Source organism: Camelina sativa, chromosome 20 (assembly GCF_030686135.1).
Source record: "Camelina sativa cultivar CO46 ecotype springtype chromosome 20, ASM3068613v1".
NCBI classification, from domain to species: Eukaryota; Viridiplantae; Streptophyta; class Magnoliopsida; order Brassicales; family Brassicaceae; genus Camelina; species Camelina sativa.
The window spans coordinates 5,155,679-5,174,721 of record NC_141899.1 but is presented as its reverse complement, the minus strand read 5'-3'; the positions used below and the strand labels follow the sequence as shown (position 1 = coordinate 5,174,721).

At 33.7% G+C, this 19,043-nt stretch overlaps 4 protein-coding genes across 10 annotated transcripts; 3 read left to right on the top strand and 1 right to left on the bottom strand.

The window, feature by feature from the left end:
- Nucleotides 1-6,382: 6,382 nt before the first annotated feature.
- On the top strand, nt 6,383-9,046 carry LOC104769492 (nuclear transcription factor Y subunit A-1). 4 transcript variants are annotated; one of them, XM_010493713.3, is made up of 7 exons: nt 6,485-6,666; nt 6,800-6,878; nt 7,158-7,436; nt 7,757-7,857; nt 7,980-8,051; nt 8,136-8,300; nt 8,514-9,046. In XM_010493713.3, the coding sequence occupies exons 3-7, from the start codon at nt 7,160-7,162 to the stop codon at nt 8,724-8,726; spliced, it is 828 nt and encodes a 275-aa protein (XP_010492015.1). In that variant the 5' UTR covers nt 6,485-6,666; nt 6,800-6,878; nt 7,158-7,159; the 3' UTR covers nt 8,727-9,046. The 4 variants fall into 4 exon arrangements, with proteins under 4 accessions (XP_010492016.1, XP_019097834.1, XP_010492015.1 ...); XM_087504651.1 differs by having other exon boundaries at nt 6,489-6,666; nt 7,760-7,857; XM_010493714.3 differs by having other exon boundaries at nt 6,383-6,878; nt 7,760-7,857.
- Nucleotides 9,047-9,096: 50 nt separating this feature from the next.
- LOC147918478 (calcium-dependent protein kinase 7-like) lies at nt 9,097-12,286 on the top strand. Of its 4 annotated transcripts, none has more exons than XM_087504646.1 (9): nt 9,097-9,638; nt 9,800-10,339; nt 10,429-10,552; nt 10,644-10,787; nt 10,876-11,028; nt 11,102-11,217; nt 11,313-11,480; nt 11,576-11,809; nt 11,920-12,286. In XM_087504646.1, the coding sequence occupies exons 2-9, from the start codon at nt 9,821-9,823 to the stop codon at nt 12,070-12,072; spliced, it is 1,611 nt and encodes a 536-aa protein (XP_087360772.1). In that variant the 5' UTR covers nt 9,097-9,638; nt 9,800-9,820; the 3' UTR covers nt 12,073-12,286. The 4 variants fall into 4 exon arrangements, with proteins under 4 accessions (XP_087360772.1, XP_087360775.1, XP_087360773.1 ...); XM_087504649.1 differs by having other exon boundaries at nt 9,228-9,436; XM_087504647.1 differs by having other exon boundaries at nt 9,321-9,564.
- Nucleotides 12,287-12,368: 82 nt separating this feature from the next.
- On the top strand, nt 12,369-15,191 carry LOC104769488 (protein RETICULATA-RELATED 4, chloroplastic). Its single transcript, XM_087504650.1, has 8 exons — nt 12,369-13,133; nt 13,374-13,442; nt 13,847-13,978; nt 14,074-14,127; nt 14,228-14,272; nt 14,434-14,573; nt 14,655-14,780; nt 14,871-15,191. The coding sequence occupies exons 1-8, from the start codon at nt 12,600-12,602 to the stop codon at nt 14,914-14,916; spliced, it is 1,146 nt and encodes a 381-aa protein (XP_087360776.1). The 5' UTR covers nt 12,369-12,599; the 3' UTR covers nt 14,917-15,191.
- Nucleotides 15,192-15,222: 31 nt separating this feature from the next.
- LOC104769490 (uncharacterized) lies at nt 15,223-17,222 on the bottom strand. The gene is made up of 3 exons (XM_010493709.3): nt 16,192-17,222; nt 15,489-16,025; nt 15,223-15,395 (listed from the first exon to the last, which is right to left on the bottom strand). Exons 1-3 carry the CDS (start codon nt 17,074-17,076, stop codon nt 15,297-15,299), a joined length of 1,521 nt encoding a protein of 506 aa, XP_010492011.1. The 5' UTR covers nt 17,077-17,222; the 3' UTR covers nt 15,223-15,296.
- Nucleotides 17,223-19,043: the final 1,821 nt, after the last annotated feature.

The window sequence follows — 19,043 nt, the reverse complement described above, 5'->3', positions numbered from 1 at the left end:
GTGTGAATAATATATTTTAAAAATGCTTTGCCTAGTGGCTCGACTCCACTTATAAACTTATTACTTGGGTTCAAGTCCCACAAAAAGTGTGTTCTAGAAAGAAAATAACAAAAAAAAGTTAACAAGAATTATTTTTTTTGGGTGAGGTATAGCAAAAAAGAAGAAGAACACTGCTAAAGATAGAAGTGACACACCAGTCTTGTCATTATTTTTGTTACCCTTTCTCAAATCTCTTGCATTTGTCTTATTATTACTTTCTCTACTCGTTGACTCGTTTTAATGGTTGAAGTGAAGTAGAGACGTGTTTTTGTGTATGATATTATAGGAATTTGGATTGGTGTTTTATGTATTGTGAATTTTTTTTGACTCGATGTATGCTATATGACTTTTCTTTTTGATTCAACTTGGTAAACATTTTTCTGTGTTTAGTCCGTAAATTATTATATAAAGCATGTGACAAGACTATATGAATCAACATATATTTGGATATAGATTCGTTACATCCATATGTAATTAATGTATATGATAAGGATGAAGGATCGCATCGAGTCAGTATGTGTCTTGGTTCGTTGTATGGAACATAGAATATTCTAAACGAAATCGCGTGTCACTACAATATGGATGCGGATTAACGTTTGATATTTTCCACAAAACCAAGATAGTGGTGTCGTGGTGATCATGAGTTAATGAGTTATGGTGAGCTGAGCTCTATACATTTCTTCATCGATCGGAAAACATTTGTTTTTTCTTCTTTTTTAACTGGAATTGATGGATTCAAAAAAATGCTAAGGCATCAATTTTTTGGAGTGTCTAGTCTCCTACAGCTTGTTGCTAGTTCAAGACTTCTTCCTTTGGTTGTATAACATGCATGTTGATCGGATTTTTACGAATTATAAAATGTTAGCTCATAGTTTTTAATAATGATTTTTATATTAAAATTATAATTACTCTCTAGAACAAAAACCATACACGAAGCACAATTTTATGATTTGGAGAGTTTTCCAATCACTAATCTATTACAATTTGACTGATATATGATTTGATACAATTAACTATTATAAGAGTGACACTTCTGTTATAAATTAATTGATTATGACTAGGTACACAATCTAAAGCCAAATGGTATATATAGTACAGTTTATGCCATGAGATCACATAAAATGCTTACTAGCAATCAAACTATAAAGCACCTTAATAACGATTCTACTCTAATATGTTTTGTTTTGTGTAGAGCTTGTATATATACTCATTGATTTCAGCACTTAATATTTTTCATAACAGAACATTAAATAAACAAAAAGTTGACGGCAATTAACGTTCAACTTCAATTGATGAGCGCTTTGGCCGATAATCAACTGTCATTATGCATATAGCCAAATGGTTAATTTGTATTGTTTAGACGAACAACATTTGGTGACTCACCGTTCATGTTTTTGAAAAATCGGTTTCTCATTTGTTTCCGTCCTTATATATAGCTTTTAAATATCAATCGATTTATAAATTTCGCTGTTATAATAAACAAATTTCACTTTTAATAATTGCAGAGAAAATATGATTTGATTATTTGACCAAGATCTGTGCAGGTTTCACTTCAAATATTATGCCTAATCGATGATGATGATGATGACATTAATTAACATCAAATGTTATAATGTGATACTGTGAAGGATGTGACCCATATACCTTCTTAATTTTGTTTAATTAGTATTATTCCAACATAAATAGCACCATTCAAGGCCCCATCTTCAACTTGTGATTATTTTTGTAGAAGGTATATTCAACTAAGATTCTTATAATATATTTTATTATATTAATTGAGAAGTACAAATATAAAAATAACCTTAAAATCTGTAAAAAATTATACTCATTTGCCATTAGGAAAACTTAATTAATTAATTAATTAATTTTCATTAGTTATTAATAAACAAAAAAATTGTTGAGAGATCAAACTAAATTAAATCTACAAAAATAAATAAAATCTATTCGAATCTAAATTAATTCGTATTTGAAAAGAAAATATTATTAAAAAATTAACAGTTACAATTTTTAAAAATCTAATTGAATAAAATCTACAACTATGAATTTTATCAATATTTTTTACCTGTACAAATTAATTTTTTTATCAAAAATCTAATCGAATAAAATACATATCAGTTCCATTTAACAGCTTAGATTTTAAAATTAATAAATAACATAATAACAAAATAAATTATTACAAATTTTCATCAAAAAAGTGTAGTCTGCAGTTTTCTGCTGGTTAATACCTAATTCTAGATTATAGATGCCAACTATTGACACAACAATATACCACTACAATTATTATCTTGACTTTTTTCTTATAGATCATTCATGAAATAAGTTTGACGATATACAGTAAAACCTTTATAAATTAATATTTAATAAATTAATAATCTCTATAAATTAATAAATTTTTCCAATCTTAAATTGGACCAATGTAATTTTAGACACAAATAAGATAATAAAATAATACTTTTTTGTAAATATATAGTCCTACCAATAATATAAATTAATAATTATATAAAGTGTATATATATAAATTTTTGTTAGAGTTTATTTTTATAATATTTTTTATATCTAAAACTTTTAGTTTTCTTTTCAAAACATGAGAATTATTATTTTTCTTGTAACTGATTATATAAAAATATTATTTATAACTGTTAAAAATTATTTTTAAATATTTGTTTGAAAATTACTAAATTAAGAATATATTTCTATCAATTAATAATTATTAATTTTTCAAAAAACTAAAATTTCTGTAAATTAATAAATTTTTGTAGTGTTAAAAGTATTAATTTATAGAGGTTTTACTTTATAATCATTTAATTATATTCTCAGTATTAAAATAATATATTCTAATTGTCCCATAGTTTAGTAGAGATATTGAAACCATGGCGAGTTAGAAAATGAAGTTGAATAGGAGTGAGCGAGAGATCATCTGAACCGCGATCTATACCGTTAGAATGACAGAAGTCTATGCAGGCTTTCAGATTGCAAATCCATGGTTCTGTGGCCAACCATGTAAGGGGTTCAATCACTTCGGAACCGAAACAATGTAGTACATTCTTCGGTAAGAGTTCGCAGATCTGGTTCATACGAACTTCATGCTCAACTTTTTCAGTTTCATCTGACGACGGTATCTGTCTCATACAGGACGGGCGGCCACTAAATGAACCTTGCACAACATCTTTACACACCTTGTTCTCTGTTAACACAACATCTTCATGCTCAACATCTTCATACATAAAATAACAAAAAAAAGTTAACAAGAATTATCTTTTTGGATGAGGTATAGCAAAAAAGATGAAGAAACATGCTAAAGATCGGAGTGACGCACCAGTCTTGTCACTATTTTGTTACCCTTTCTCAAATCTCTCGCATTTGTCTTATTATTACTTTCTCTACTCGTTGACTCCTTTGAATGGTTGAAGTAAGTAGAGACGTGTTTTTGTGTATGTTATTATCGGAATTAGGATTAGTGTTTTATGTATTGTGAGAATTGTCTTTGACTCGACGTATGCTATATGACTTTTCTTTCCGATTCAACTTGGTAAACGTTTGTATGTAAATTATTATATAATGCATCTGACAAGACTATGAATCAACGTTTATTTGGACATAGATTCGTAACATCCATAATCCATATGTATGATAAGGATCGGATCGAGTCAGTATGTGTCTTGGTTCGTTGTACTTGTATAGAACATATAATATTCTAAAAAAAATCGCGTGTCACTAAAATATGGATGCGGATTATAACGTTTGATATTTTCCACAAAACCAAGATAGTGGTGTCGTGGTGATCATGAGTTAGTGAGTTATGGTGAGCTGAGCTCTATACAGTTCTTCATCGATCGGAAAACATTTGTTTTTTCTTCTTTTTCAACTGGAATTGATGGATTCAAAAAAATGCTAAGGCATCAATTTTTTAGAGTGTCTAGTCTCCTACAGCTTGTTGCTAGTTCAAGACTTCTTACTTTGGTTGTATAACGTGCATGTTGATCGGGTTTTTACGAATTATAAAATGTTAGCTCATCGTTTTTAATAATGATTTTTATATTAAAATTGTAATTACTCTCTAGAACAAAAACCATACACGAAGCACAATTTTATAATTTGGAGGGTTTTCCAATCACTAATCTATTACAATTTGACTGATATATGATTTGATACAATTAACTATTATAAGAGTGACACTGCTGTTATAAATTAATTGATTATGACTAGGTACACAATCTAAAGCCAAATGGTGTATATAGTACAGTTTATGCCATGAGATCACATAAAATGCTTACTAGCAATCAAACTATAAAGCACCTTAATAACGATTCTACTCTAATATGTTTTGTTTTGTGTAGAACTTGTATATATACTCATTGATTTCAGCACTTAATATTTTTCATAACAGAACATTAAATAAACAAAAAGTTGACGGCAATTAACGTTCAACTTCAAGTGATGAGCGCTTTGGCTGATAATCAACTGTCATTATGCATATAGCCAAATGGTTAATTTGTATTGTTTAGACGAACAACATTTGGTGCTTGAGTCACCGCTCATGTTTTTGAAAAATCGGTTTCTCATTTGTTTCCATCCTTATATATAACTTTTAAATATCAATCGATTTATAAATTTCGCTGTTATAATAAAAAAATTTTACTTTTAATAATTGTAGAGAAAATATGATTTGATTATTTGACCAAGATCTGTGCAAGTTTCACTTCAAATATTATGTCTAATCGATGATGATGATGATGACATTAATTAACATCAAGTGTTATAATGTGATACTGTGAAGGATGTGACCCATATACCTTCTTAATTTTGTTTAATTAGTATTATTCCAACATAAATAGCACCATTCAAGGCCCCATCTTCAACTTGTGATTATTTTTGTAGGAGGTATATTCAACTAAGACTCTTATAATATATTTTATTATATTAATTGAGAAGTACAAATATAAAAATAACCTTAAAATCTGTAAAAAATTATACTCATTTGCCATTAGGAAAACTTAATTAATTAATTAATTAATTAATTTTTATTAGTTATTAATAAACAAAAAAAATTGTTGAGAGATCAAACTAAATTAAATCTACAAAAATAAATAAAATCTATTCGAATCTAAATTAATTCGTATTTGAAAAGAAAAATATTATTAAAAAATTAACAGTTACAACTTTTAAAAATCTAATTGAATAAAATCTACAACTATGAATTTTATCAACATTTTTTACCTGTACAAATTAATTTTCTTATCAAAAATCTAATCGAATAAAATATATATCAGTTCCATTTAACAGATTAGATTTTAAAATTAATAAATACCATAATAACAAAATAAATTATTACAAATTTTCATCAAAAAAGTGCAGTCTGCAGTTTTCCATGGGTTAATACCTAGTTCTAGGTTATAGATGCCAACTATTAACACAACAATATACTAATACAATTATTATCTTGACTTTTTCTTATAGATCATTCATGAAATAAGTTTGACGATATACAGTAAAACTTTTATAAATTAATATTTGGTAAATTAATAATTTCTATAAATTAATAAATTTTTCTGATCTTAAATTGGACCAATTAATTTTAGACACAATTCGATAATATAATAAAATAATACTTTTTTTTTGTAAATATATAGTTCTACCAATAATATAAATTAATAATTATATAAAGTGTATATATATTAATTTTTGTTAGAGTTTATTTTTATAATATTTTTTATATCTAAAACTTTTAGTTTTCTTTTCAAAACATGAGAATTATTATTTTTCTTGTAACTGATTATATAAAAATATTATTTATAACTGTTAAAAATTATTTTTAGATATTTGTTTGAAAATTAATAAATTAAGAATATATTTCTATCAATTAATAATTATTAATTTTTCAAAAAACTAAAATTTCTATAAATTTATAAATTTTTGCAGTGTTGAAATTATTAATTTATAGAGGTTTTACTTTATAATCATTTTATTATATTTGTGGGAAAAAATCATTTAATTATATTCCCAGTAATAAAATAATATAGTCTTAATTGTCAAAAAAATTTAAAAATTGTTCGTGAAGGAAAAAACCACAATTCATTTTGTTGTAAAAGAAATTTCGAAAAATAAATAAAAAGATTAAGAAAAAAGAAATGGAAATGAAATGAGGTCCCTACAATCAACAGGTGTCCTTCGTCGCAGCCGATCACTTGCGTGTCACTTGGACCCAAAATTTCTCTTATATAGTAATGTTTTTTTTAAATAAAAAATGTAATATTTTCTCCCTTTTACTTACTACTAATAAAGAAAAAAATAGTAAAACCTATGAGTGAATGGAATATAACTAACGTCACCCGGAGAAGATCCCAGATCTGCGCGCGCTGGCAACTTTCATCGGTCGCCACGTGGCATAAAGTTTTCACTTTCGTTGGGGTGATCTTATCAAACCTCTCTCGGTCTTTTGTGTTCTGTCCGATTATTAAAAAAAACTTACTCCATATATATTTTTTATTTATATAAAAAAAAACAGAAAATACAATTCCGGAAAAGAAAAAAAAAAGAGAAATCCCCAAAAATCTAGGGTTTTCTTCTTCCCCCAATTTCAATTTTTTTTCTTATACGAAATTTTGATTCCTTCGTGCCGGCTGTCGGGTGTTCTCTCAATCGCTCTCTCTTTCACCCAGTTCCTTTACTTACTTTGCTTTCGTTAGATTCTGTCTTCTTTCTTCTTTTTTTTAAGTCAATTTTGTTATCTGAACTCTCTCCAAAATCGTGATCGATTCAGGGTTTTGATTATTCTTAACAAGTGTTAATCTTCTTCGAAGACGATTTCAATTGAGCTCTCTGCTGTGAATTCTCCTCTGGTATTCTTAATTTTTCTTTTTTTTTTCTCCCTTTTTTTTTTGTGTATTAGAATTTCGTTTAGGGATTTTGATGAATCTTATGAGCTTATGAAGTTATGCGAAAATTTATGTTTTTTTTTTTTGTTTGCATGCTTGCTTCTCTGCATTGGTTTACTATTTATATATAGCTCAGATTTTGTAGTTGAAGAGTTTGTTTATTCCATGGTTTTAGTGACCAGTTTTGTTCTTGATTGGCTATTGAGTGTGTTGACCTAATTTTTTTGTTTTGTTTGTTTGAAGAGATGCAATCGAAACCGGGAAGGGAAAACGAAGAGGAGGAAGTGAATCAACATGCTGTTCAGCAGCCGATGATGTATCCTGAGCCCTGGTGGAAAAACAACTCCTTTAACGTCGTGCCTCAAGCCAGACCTTCTATAGTTCCATCAAATTCTTCTTCTTTGGATTGCCCCAACGTTTCTGAATCTAACGATGTTCACTCGGCATCTGAAGATGGTGCCTTGAATGGTGAAAACGATGGTACTTGGAAGGATTCACAAGCTGCTACTTCTTCCCGTTCAGGTTTGACTTCTTTGTTTTTAAGGGGATGCTTTGATGTTTGCGTCTGTTCTGCAGTAACTTGTTAAATGTTAACTAAGTGATGTTATTCTTGATACCTATATTTGCAATTTGGTGAAGATTTGTTCCTCAGTCAGGCAGGAAAGGGAAATTTGAGTAATTCATGTCAAAGTCATGAAGTTATGAAATCTGGTCCCTGAGATGTACTTGCATTACGTTGGGTTTTATATTTCTATCCATGAAAAGGAGCTTCTGTGTAGTTGAAATGTGGCATTTTATTAGTTGATTGTTTTGTCTGTAATGGTCTCTCTGTTCAATTTCAGTAGATAATAACGGAATGGAAGGGAATGATCCGGCGCTTTCAATGCGTAACATGCATGATCAGCAACTTGTACAACCACCAGAGCTTGTTGGACACTATATTGTATGTGGTTTCCTCTCATTCCTTAGTTATATATGCTGTATTGGTTCTTGAGCTGTTAAATGGGCTTCTTATCATGTATAACACCCTTCATATGTATGATAAACTCTTAACTCTGTTTACAGGCTTGTGTCCCAAATCCATATCAGGATCCATATTATGGGGGAATGATGGGAGCATATGGTCATCAGCCAATGGTATCTTGCCCAATCTCTCTCTCAGTCTCTCTACAATAGTTCATATCTTATGTTTCACATTGTTTTGTTCAATGGTTTAAACAGGGTTTTCGTCCATATCTTGGAATGCCTCGTGAGAGAACAGCTCTGCCACTTGACATGGCACAAGAACCCGTTTATGTGAATGCGAAGCAGTACGAGGGAATTCTTAGACGAAGAAAAGCACGTGCCAAGGCCGAGCTAGAAAGGAAAGTGATCAGGGACAGAAAGGTATTTTTTCTCATTGACTGAAACTGTATTTGATTAGTAATTGGGAATTAATCGGGAAATGCTTAGAATCTAAAGATGGTGTAGAGTCTTCTAAAAGAGAAGGTCAATATTGTTAAATAGGATTATGAAGGACTGAAAATGAGTTATTAAGAGTTTTTTAAGTTTGGTGTGTAGCTCGATTAACTTGTGCTGTTTATTTTTGAATTGCGGCAGCCATATCTTCATGAGTCAAGACACAAGCATGCAATGAGAAGGGCACGAGCTAGTGGAGGCCGTTTTGCGAAGAAAAGTGAAGTAGAAGCAGCAGATGATGCAGCAGGAGGAAGAGGCAGAGGAAGAGAAAGGGGTTCAGCAACCAACTCGTCAAGTTCTGAACAAGTTGAGACAGACTCTAATGAGACCATGAATTCATCAGGTGCACCATAATAATAACAAAGCCGAAGCTCTGAAAGGGAAAAGAGAGACACTTTGGCTTAGATATCCATTGCCCTCCAAACCGGCAAATCATTCTTGGCTTTTTGGTTTTTTGTGTTTGCTAGTTGGTCTTGTCAAGAGTCCCATATCGTGTGGTGTTTTGCAGTTATGAATGTACAAAGAAGCGAGTTATGTTAGGTGTTAGATGGAGACAAGAGACGGGGATTAGTAAGTAGGTCTTGTTTTTTATTCTTTTCCTTCTTTATTTTCTTTCCTTTTGCAAAAATTGAAAGAATACGTTTGTTTAATCATTTGCCATTCTGACCACAAAAGTGTTAATCAGGCTACTCAGCCTTAACAATGCTTCAATTCTTTTGTCTCCAACTTCAAAAAGGTGTACACATTTTTTCAACCCGAGCAGAATAATTAGAAAACTCACTAATCATATTTTTGTTATTGTTAATTGTAGCAAACATAAACGCATAAAACACATTACTGCATATACAATATAACAAGATTTCAAAAGGACAGTAAAAAACAAAAAGAATTTGTTTAATCCACAACGGGAAGATTGATTATTTATTTATATCAACAAAAAAACCAAGAAGAGCAGCACATGAGGAGGAAGAACTCAGGAAAACACACAATTATAATAATTTAGGCGTTGTCATTCTTTGAAATCACTTGAGAAGAAGAAGAAGAAGAAGAAGAAGCAGAAGAAGGTCAATTTGAGTGTTGCCCATTCGAAGAAGAGAGAGAAAGAGGAAGACTTTGACTCGTCTTCTTCTTCTTCTTCTTCCTCTCATCTCTCTCCCTATCACTGCATCTGTTTTTTTTTTTTTCTCACAACGTATGATGGACTTTTCCATTTAATTTATCATTCTGGAACCATTATATGTTTCTCCCTTTTTTATGTTATGAAAGGTTTGTATTTTCCTTTTTCTTACGGTCTTAGCTAGGGTTTTTAATATTTTAGGGGTTCTGTTTTTTTTTTTAACTTAATTGGGATTTGGTTCTTGTCTTAAGGAAACTAATAGCAGCTTTAAGAACAGTGCTCAAAGTTTCGAACTTTCTGGGGTTTTCAGGAATCTCGAGATTTGATTAGAATGGGGAATTGCTGTGGTAATCCGAGTTCGGCTACGAGCGAGAGTAAACAAGGGAAACCAAAGAACAAAAGCAATCCTTTTTACAGCAATGAATACACTTCAACAGATAGATCTGGTGGAGATGGGTTTAAGCTCTCTGTTCTGAAAAATCCTACAGGACATGATATGTCCTTGCAGTATGATCTAGGGCGTGAGGTTGGTCGAGGCGAGTTTGGTATAACTTACTTGTGTACTGATAAAGAAACAGGTGACAAGTATGCCTGCAAGTCTATATCGAAGAAGAAGCTGAGAGCAGCAATTGATATAGAGGATGTTAGGAGAGAGGTTGAGATTATGAAGAATATGCCTAAACACCCTATTATCGTCTCTTTGAAAGATGCCTTTGAGGATGATGATGATGTTCATATTGTTATGGAGTTGTGTGAAGGAGGGGAACTGTTTGATCGTATTGTTGCTAGAGGTCATTACACTGAGCGTGCTGCTGCTGCGGTTATGAAGACTATTGTTGAAGTTGTTCAGGTTTCGTAGCTGTGTTTACAGTTTCTTAACCCCTTAATATGTTTTTTTTTCTATGTTTCTGTCCACACATCTTTGGTTTGTCTTTACAGATATGCCATAAGCAGGGAGTGATACATCGGGATCTTAAACCAGAGAACTTTCTTTTTGCTAATAAGAAAGAGACGTCACCCCTCAAGGCCATTGATTTTGGACTATCTATATGCTTCAAACCTGGTATATTTACAATATCAGATTGTGATGAGTACCAATGGATTATATATGTTACTGTATCTATACTTTACCTGAATTTTTCTAACTGTAATAGGTGAGCAGTTTAGTGAGATTGTTGGAAGTCCTTACTACATGGCACCCGAGGTGCTGCGACGAAGCTATGGACCTGAGATTGATGTCTGGAGCGCAGGAGTCATCCTCTATATCCTTCTTTGTGGTGTCCCACCATTTTGGGCCGGTTTGTTACCTTATTCTCTTTCTTTCCTCTGGATTATTCACTTAAAGACCTCTTGCAGACGTTTTATTTGTTTGTAATTTTGGTACAGAGACTGAACAAGGGGTGGCTGAAGCGATCATTAGGTCAGTAATTGACTTTAAGAGAGATCCATGGCCAAGAGTTTCTGACAGCGCCAAAGACCTTGTGAGAAAGATGCTTGAACCTGATCCCAAAAAACGGCTTACTGCTGCACAAGTACTCGGTAGGCTTCTGTTTTAGCAGCTCTTAGTTTTTAAAAAAAATCGTATGCTCAGAAAGGAATATCCTATTTGCAGAGCATTCGTGGATACTGAATGCAAAGAAGGCTCCAAATGTCTCTCTTGGGGAGACTGTGAAAGCAAGGCTCAAGCAGTTTTCCGTAATGAATAAGCTTAAGAAACGAGCTCTACGGGTATGATTCTGTTAAGCCATTCCACTGTTTATCGATTTGCTTCCAATCTTATTCAGAGGCATAAATGAAACTGTAAACTTGTTTTCCTCTTGTAGGTGATAGCTGAACACTTGTCAGTGGAAGAAGCAGCCGGGATAAAGGAAGCATTTGAAATGATGGACGTAAACAAGAGAGGCAAGATAAATCTTGAGGAGCTTAAAGTTGGACTTCAAAAAGCTGGACAACAGATTGCTGATGCCGATCTTCAGATTCTTATGGAAGCTGTATGAATACCTTCATTTCAATCAAAGCAATATGCTTGAAACAAGTGCTACCATTACTTCTGAAAAACGAAACTCATTCTTTCTTTTTCTTGCAGACTGATGTTGATGGAGATGGGACACTGAACGACGGCGAGTTTGTGGCTGTTTCGGTGCACCTTAAGAAGATGGCGAATGATGAACACTTGCATAAAGCTTTTAACTTCTTTGATCAGAACCAGAGTGGTTACATAGAGATTGAAGAACTTCGTGAAGCGTTGAATGATGAATTGGATGATACTAGCAGTGAGGAAGTTATTGCAGCCATCATGCAAGATGTTGATACCGACAAGGTATCTTCCACATTTCATGAAACCCATTTGGTTAAACTGCATTCCCAATTTTACATTTCTCTATTCCTTTTGAGATGATAAAGAACACATCTCTTCTTTCCTTTGGTCAGGATGGGCGTATAAGCTATGAAGAGTTTGTTGCGATGATGAAAGCTGGGACAGATTGGAGAAAAGCGTCGAGGCAGTATTCCAGGGAAAGATTCAACAGTTTGAGCCTCAAGTTAATGAGAGATGGTTCATTGCAATTAGAAGGCGAGACCTAATAATAAGAAGCATCAGTATTGATGTGAGAATGTCAGAAAGACATAACTACCTTCTATAAGCATTCAACACGGTAGTGATAGGTGGATTTAGGTTTTTTTTTTCAATTGTTTGAAAAGTTCTTCTTCCTTGGACAACGATGGGATGTGATGATGATATGTCAACAAGTTTCTGAGTTTCCAAAGATTTATTTCTTTATAAAATTATATTCTCAAATGATACCTTTGTAATTTTGTAAACACGCATTTATAAGCTGGTCTGGTCTGGTGTGAGAGGCACCGTGAAAAGCACGCGCCAGTCGGATTCTATCGTGAGGCCCACCAAATAAACTAAAACAAGAACAAAAAAAACCCTTAAACACACTGAAGAAAGAATCTTGCTTTCGCTGACTCTCTCACCACTGCTCTCAATCGACAACCTTAACCCTACACACACCACAGACACAGAGAGATCTCTGAAAGTCTTCTGCTTTTCAGTTTTCAGTCTCTCTCTCTCTCTCTCTCTCTCTCTCTCTGTCTGTGTAGCATCAATGGCAATAGCGTCCTGCTTCTTCTGTGTTCCTACCCCGAATACATCTATCTCTGAATCCAATCTCACATGGCCTCACCTCGCTTCATTTCCTAGACTCTCTTCATCCTCTTTTAACGGTGTAATCTCTGCAAAGTCCATCTCTTTCAACCGACGTGTCCCTATTTCCCCTGTTTTCTCCGCCTCGATTGGTAACGGCGGCTCTGATAACATCGGAGGAGGTCACGGTGGTGGCGATGGAGGTAAGAACAATGGAGACGGAGAAGGTGGCGAGGACAGGGATAGGAACAGGAACGAGGCGGTGCTTTTGTTGAAGGAGTCAGGGACTGAATTGGAGAGTCTTCCTAAGGATCTAGCGGCTGCTATTGAGTCGGGTCGGATTCCTGGATCGGTTATTAACAGGTTTTTGGAGCTCCAGAAATCGGCTGTGATGAGGTGGCTGATGCAGTTTGCTGGGTTTAGAGAAAGACTTTTGGCTGATGATCTCTTCTTGGCTAAACTCTCCATGGAGTGTGGTGTTGGCATCTTCACCAAGGTCTCTCTCTCTGCTTTCCACTTCACTTGATTACTAATTTCAGTTGCAAAGTTTTGATTTTTTTGGTGCTTTATGGAGAATTCATCAGGAAAATGATTTGAATTTGGTTTCAATCATGATTTACGAACCGGACACCTTTTGATTTATTACTTTTTAACAGAGCAAATCTGGTAATCCTAGTTGTAGTTAATAGTTTTTAAAGCTAACATGTTTGAGAACGTGTTGCTTCTTTTGTTTCAGACTGCTGCTGAGTATGAACGGCGTAGAGAAAACTTCTTCAATGAACTTGAAGTTGTCTTTGCCGATGTGGTAATCATTCTTCTCTCTTTTTCCTGTGGTGACTTTTTTTTTCTATCTAAAATTGTTAGATGGTGGATGGATGAGAAATTTGTCAACAAATATCTTTTAGATGACCCATTCGGGTTGACGAAGAGTTGGGGGGTAGTTTGTGGTTGTGATGGGGTCTGCAATTTTTTTTCACCATTAGTTTTTGCATGACTATGAGAGTAGTTGAAATTTGCTTTGTCTCTGAGGTAAGAACCAAAATTTTGAACTGTTCAATAGCAAATTTGGAGAAAAATAAAGTAGTATGGGGTCACCCTTTGCTGCTTTGTCACTTTGTAAGAAAAATTTCCTGCTGTATTCATTGCGATCTTCTGTTGAATTAGGTTAAGCGTACTTACTTTCATTTTGGTTCTTTTTTTCTCTATTAGGCGATGGCTATCATTGCCGATTTCATGTTAGTTTATCTTCCTGCTCCTACTGTTTCTCTTCGACCACCTCTCGCACTTACTGCTGGTGGTATATCCAAGTTTTTCCACAACTGCCCTGACAATGCCTTCCAGGTATCATTCTTTTTTGTAAAAGACTTGTTCTAGGACATGCGGATTAAGTTTACAACAGTTTGTTCTCATCTAATTATCCAATGTGCTTTCTGCAGGTTGCTCTTTCTGGAACCTCATATACTCTCTTGCAAAGGCTAGGTGCTATAACGGTGTGTGGTTTCTGTCACTTTCTTACTATATGATCTTAATAGTGTACCACGCCAATAGTTTGGTTCTGGATAATATAAATTGTTTGTATATGCTATGCAGCGCAATGGAGCTAAGCTGTTTGCCGTTGGCACCACATCATCGCTGGTGAGTCCAAACATATGTACCTGAAAAACGAAACTCTAGTCAGATAATGGATTAGTTTCCTTGAACATGATTTTTTTACAAAACTATTTCTCCAGTAACTAATTCCATCACATTTCGTTACTTCATTCTTTTGACTTGTCTAATCCGTATAATTTGGTCAGGTTGGTACTGCTATTACAAATGCATTCATAAAAGCACGAGGAGCTGTGGACCAAACTTCTGAAGGTGAAATCGAAACTGTTCCAATAGTCTCCACAAGTGTTGCATATGGTGTCTACATGGCTGTTTCTAGCAACCTAAGGTACTGAGTTTCGTTCTACCAAACGTTACTAAAGACGTAAAAAAACATAGAAACTCAGTGCATGTGGTTGGAAATAAACAGGTACCAAGTAGTGGCTGGTGTGATTGAACAACGTCTCCTGGAGCCAATGCTACACCAACACAAACTTGCACTCAGTGCATTGTGTTTCGCAGTTAGAACAGGAAACACATTCTTGGGTTCCTTATTGTAAGTTGTTTTAAAACCCCAAACCTTGTTCTTAACTCTCTGTCCTCAGCAGTTTTAACTCACATATGTTCTTTTTGTTGGTGTCCGCAGATGGGTGGATTATGCTCGCCTCATCGGTATCCAGAAATCTCATTGATGAAGCAGAAGAAGAACCGGATGTGCCGGATTCTGACATGGTCTTCCTTGCATACTTATGTATACGCAAACGCAAAACTACTTTTGTCTTCGACTCTTCTTATGATTGTTTCTGATTTCCGGACCGTTTGATTGTTCTTTTTTGTTGGTCCTATTTCTAGAAAATTAGTCGATTTTTCCATGGAAACGTAGGCTATTTTCACGAGGCACAAAGATTTTTATGCATTTGGGGTTTGAAACCTCTTGATTCCCCAATGTGGGGATTGACTTTGTCAAGTGTCTATTCTCGTTGCAACTAGAAGTTGTATAAACCAAATGAAAAACCAATTTCACATTAATAATAATAGGGAATCAATGATAGATGTATCTGAAGACAATGTCCTAAGCAAGAACTTCATCTTTGTGACAAGCTCTTATCTTCACTTCCAAAATCTCGGTACTGTTAACATTTTGCACATCGCAACATTCAATCCCTTCACCCTGTTAAAGATTTCAAGTTGATGTTTAGATCATAAGGAAATGGATTAAACCAATTTGCTTTAACAAAAGTATAGAGGGTATATATATTGATACCATCTTGTGCATAGTAGCAGCAATGACTCGGACTTGTGAAATGTTACGAGCAGAATGGTTTCCATTTAGCACACAAGGAGGTAAACTTCTTGCCATTTTCATCTTGTAGATTGTAGTTACCACGCTCTGGTTCTTGTCCTCCACAACCGAATCAAAGAAAAACTGATGAGGCATTTCGCACGGATCATTAGTCACCCGCCTCGTGTTAAATGTATACGACGGTATTCTAACACTCGTCCATGGCCGGAATGTTTCTAGAGGGCGTTTCAGGTGGTTTCTTGGGAATATAGATTGGTAAATGTGGACTGAGTATCCCCAAGAGACAGAGACTGACCAGTTATTTCCCCTTTGGTAACATATTGTCTGTTGCAAGACACGGGACTGGTCTGTTTTCGCGGTTTTCATGAGGTGGTTCACTGATTGTTGGCGGTTCATGCCTGGGAAAATCGGGTCTATGACATCAAAATGGTGGAGGCTGATAACAGGACACTGAGGATGAGCTGATAAGAGACCTGATATGTCACCGTGCATATCAATCTGGTTATAAGACACCCCAAGAAAGACAGTCAGAGTGAGTTTATAGTGAGGCACAAGAAACTTTTCTTGTTCACACTAAACCGAACCGAACCATATTACTATATCACATTTTAGTTTTAAAACAAAAGTCTCTTGAAACTGTAAATTTGGATTAACATTCTCTTACCTGATGCATGCCTTTCTCTAAAGTAAGATCAATTCCCAAGTCGGCTAAGCAACGAAATGAGAGAAGATCGCTATAAAATCCAAGGTAGCGTCTGATACATTCTTCCATTTTGTTGAGAAGTGTTACCACGGTTGGATAGCTCAATGCGTATCCACCGCCTCCATATCCCATGTCGAAAGAGAAAACTGCATTTGACCAAACGTTTTCCGAGTTCATCCCGATGTAATAGTGCTTCTTGTGGTCATACCTGTCGAGAGCCTCGACTAAGTTGTCCAAGAAGAAGAGAGTATCATCATCTGCTATCACAAACCATCTTGTCTCCTTGGACGCTTTCTTAAACGACTCATGGAGTGATTGGAAAAGGCGAATCTGAGTCTTGAATTTGTTTGTGATGGATGAGTCTTTATTAACAGAGAAAGGAGGGGATTGGTTAGGCCAAGGCAAGAGATCACGACCAGGTGGTCTTTCGAGGAAGACATATCCTTTTGTGATGTTTGGTCTCCACCAAGGCTCTATGTAGCCTCTCCTATATCTCCAAGTCTTTGTACTACCAACAATGACAAAAAATAGATGGGTGAGTTTTGTAGGAGACTCTCTTGTTATTTGCAAGGACGATGATGCGGGTTTTTCTGAAGTGGAAGAGAAACCAAGGTCGAGAGGGGCAAAGATTTTATGGGTTATTATTTGATGAGGATGGTTAAATGCAAATGTGTATAACAAGAAAAGTAGTGCACCGGAAACTGATAAGGACTTCCACAAGGTAGATAATGATAGGTTGTGAGAAATCTGACTCAGTTTGGATACTTTGGTGTTGTTATTGTCCTCATATGCCATTGCAGACTTACACCAAGAGGAATCGATAGAGGTTTCTGACTCTATACACATACATATGTATAGAAATAGTTAATAAAGTAGCGGGGAATGAAGATCAAAGAAAGAAAAAGTAGACGGGAATGTTGATCGTGAGAGGCTGAGAGCTGATGTGAATAAATCATGTGATTTGGATGCTTGAAGCAGGTGATTAGTCGGCTAAAAAGGTATTGTAACTTTCTCGTTTTAGAAAAAAGGATTAAAATCTAAAAAGAAGCCAAAATAAGGGCTGATGAAACAATTTTTATGCTGCTTCTATGCATTATTGCATGCAACATTTATATTCACATATATTATTACCCTACACATACAGTTATGAACTTTCTACACCAAGCTTAAACCGTCACAGTATCACATAGGGCTGGGCAAAATAACCGATAACCAAATAACCGACCGAAACCGAACCGAAAAAAACCAAACCGAACCGAACCGAAATTCTTCAAATACCCGAATGGTTAGTAAAAATCTATATCCAAACTAACCGAAACCGAACCGAACCGAACCGACAATTAAATGGTTAACCGAAATATCCGAAAACCTAGAAGATATCAAATATTATATACTTAATATTATGCAAACTATAAAATAAACTTAAAATATAAATTATTTCTAGATTCAAAACAATTAAATATTTTAAATAATCAATATATGTAAATGTTATTATTTTGAATTTACAAAGTTAAATACTATTTTGTAAAATTGAATCAATATTTTTCCCTTTTTTGTATTTTTGTTATTATATATTTGGTTAATTTTGGTTATATTCGGTTAGTTTTGGTTATATTTGGTTTATTTGGTTAATGTTAATATAATTTATGTTAGTTATGGTTATTTATTTAAATAACCAAACCGAAACCGAACCGAAAGAAACCGAACCGAACCGAACCGAAATTTTAAAAATATCCAAATGGTTATTATATTACTATATCCAAAATAACCGAAACCGAATACAACCGAACCGAAACCGAATGGTTAACCGAATGCCCAGACCTAGTATCACACTTAAGATATGAGAACATTATGAAGAAAATACCATATTTATTCCTTTATTAAATTTTTTGTTATCTATATTAGTATTTTTGTAGCACTTTTTGTTATTTATACTGATCTGCACAGATGATTTATGCTTTAACTGAGAGAAACATGAAAGGCTATAGAGAGAGTAATTGCCACCTTGAACCAGGTGGAGAACCCATCTCTTAGCCTTCAACAACAATTGACGATTAATGGCTGTGTAGAAAAGAGATATTTAGTGAATAATCTTTTATAATTAATATAGATAATTAGAAGATTTATTCCACACTAAAGACCATTGAAGGACAACATATATTGATGGCAACGATGACCTTAAAGTGAGTAAGTCTTACTGGACGGTAAAAAAAATCTTGTACATGCTGCTTTGGATACCAGAAATAAAAGTTTTTTTTTTCGCTCTATCAGTAGTAACTGCAATTTAGTGTGTTTCAATTTTCTATGTAAAACTAGCGGCATTAAAAAAGTTTACAATTTATAACTGATATATCTAAACTTAACAAAAAAATTAAAATTATGAATATTTAAATATATCAATTTATCAAAATAACACAAATGAGTTATATTACATGACTGAATTGATAATACTAAAATATAAAATATCATTAATATGATACTTCATTACGGAATAAATCTTAATTTTACTATTTTAAAAACACCAATATAAAATATGTCAAATCAAAATTATTTAATTAAGATTGTATTAAACAAACATTGTTGTGCGGTATACAACCAATCACTAAAATTAACAAAAGAGTACATTAGTAAAATTAGTATTAAAATAATAAATTAACAAAACAAAAAAAATTGCCTTGCGGTATACTGCGAGTCATAATTTCTACAGAAAAACACAAGTAATCCAATTCTTAAACCTAGTTATAACCAGTTGATCAGCATTAATAATCAACTTTGTTCTAGAAATATAATGCACCTGTTATTCACCAGTTTGA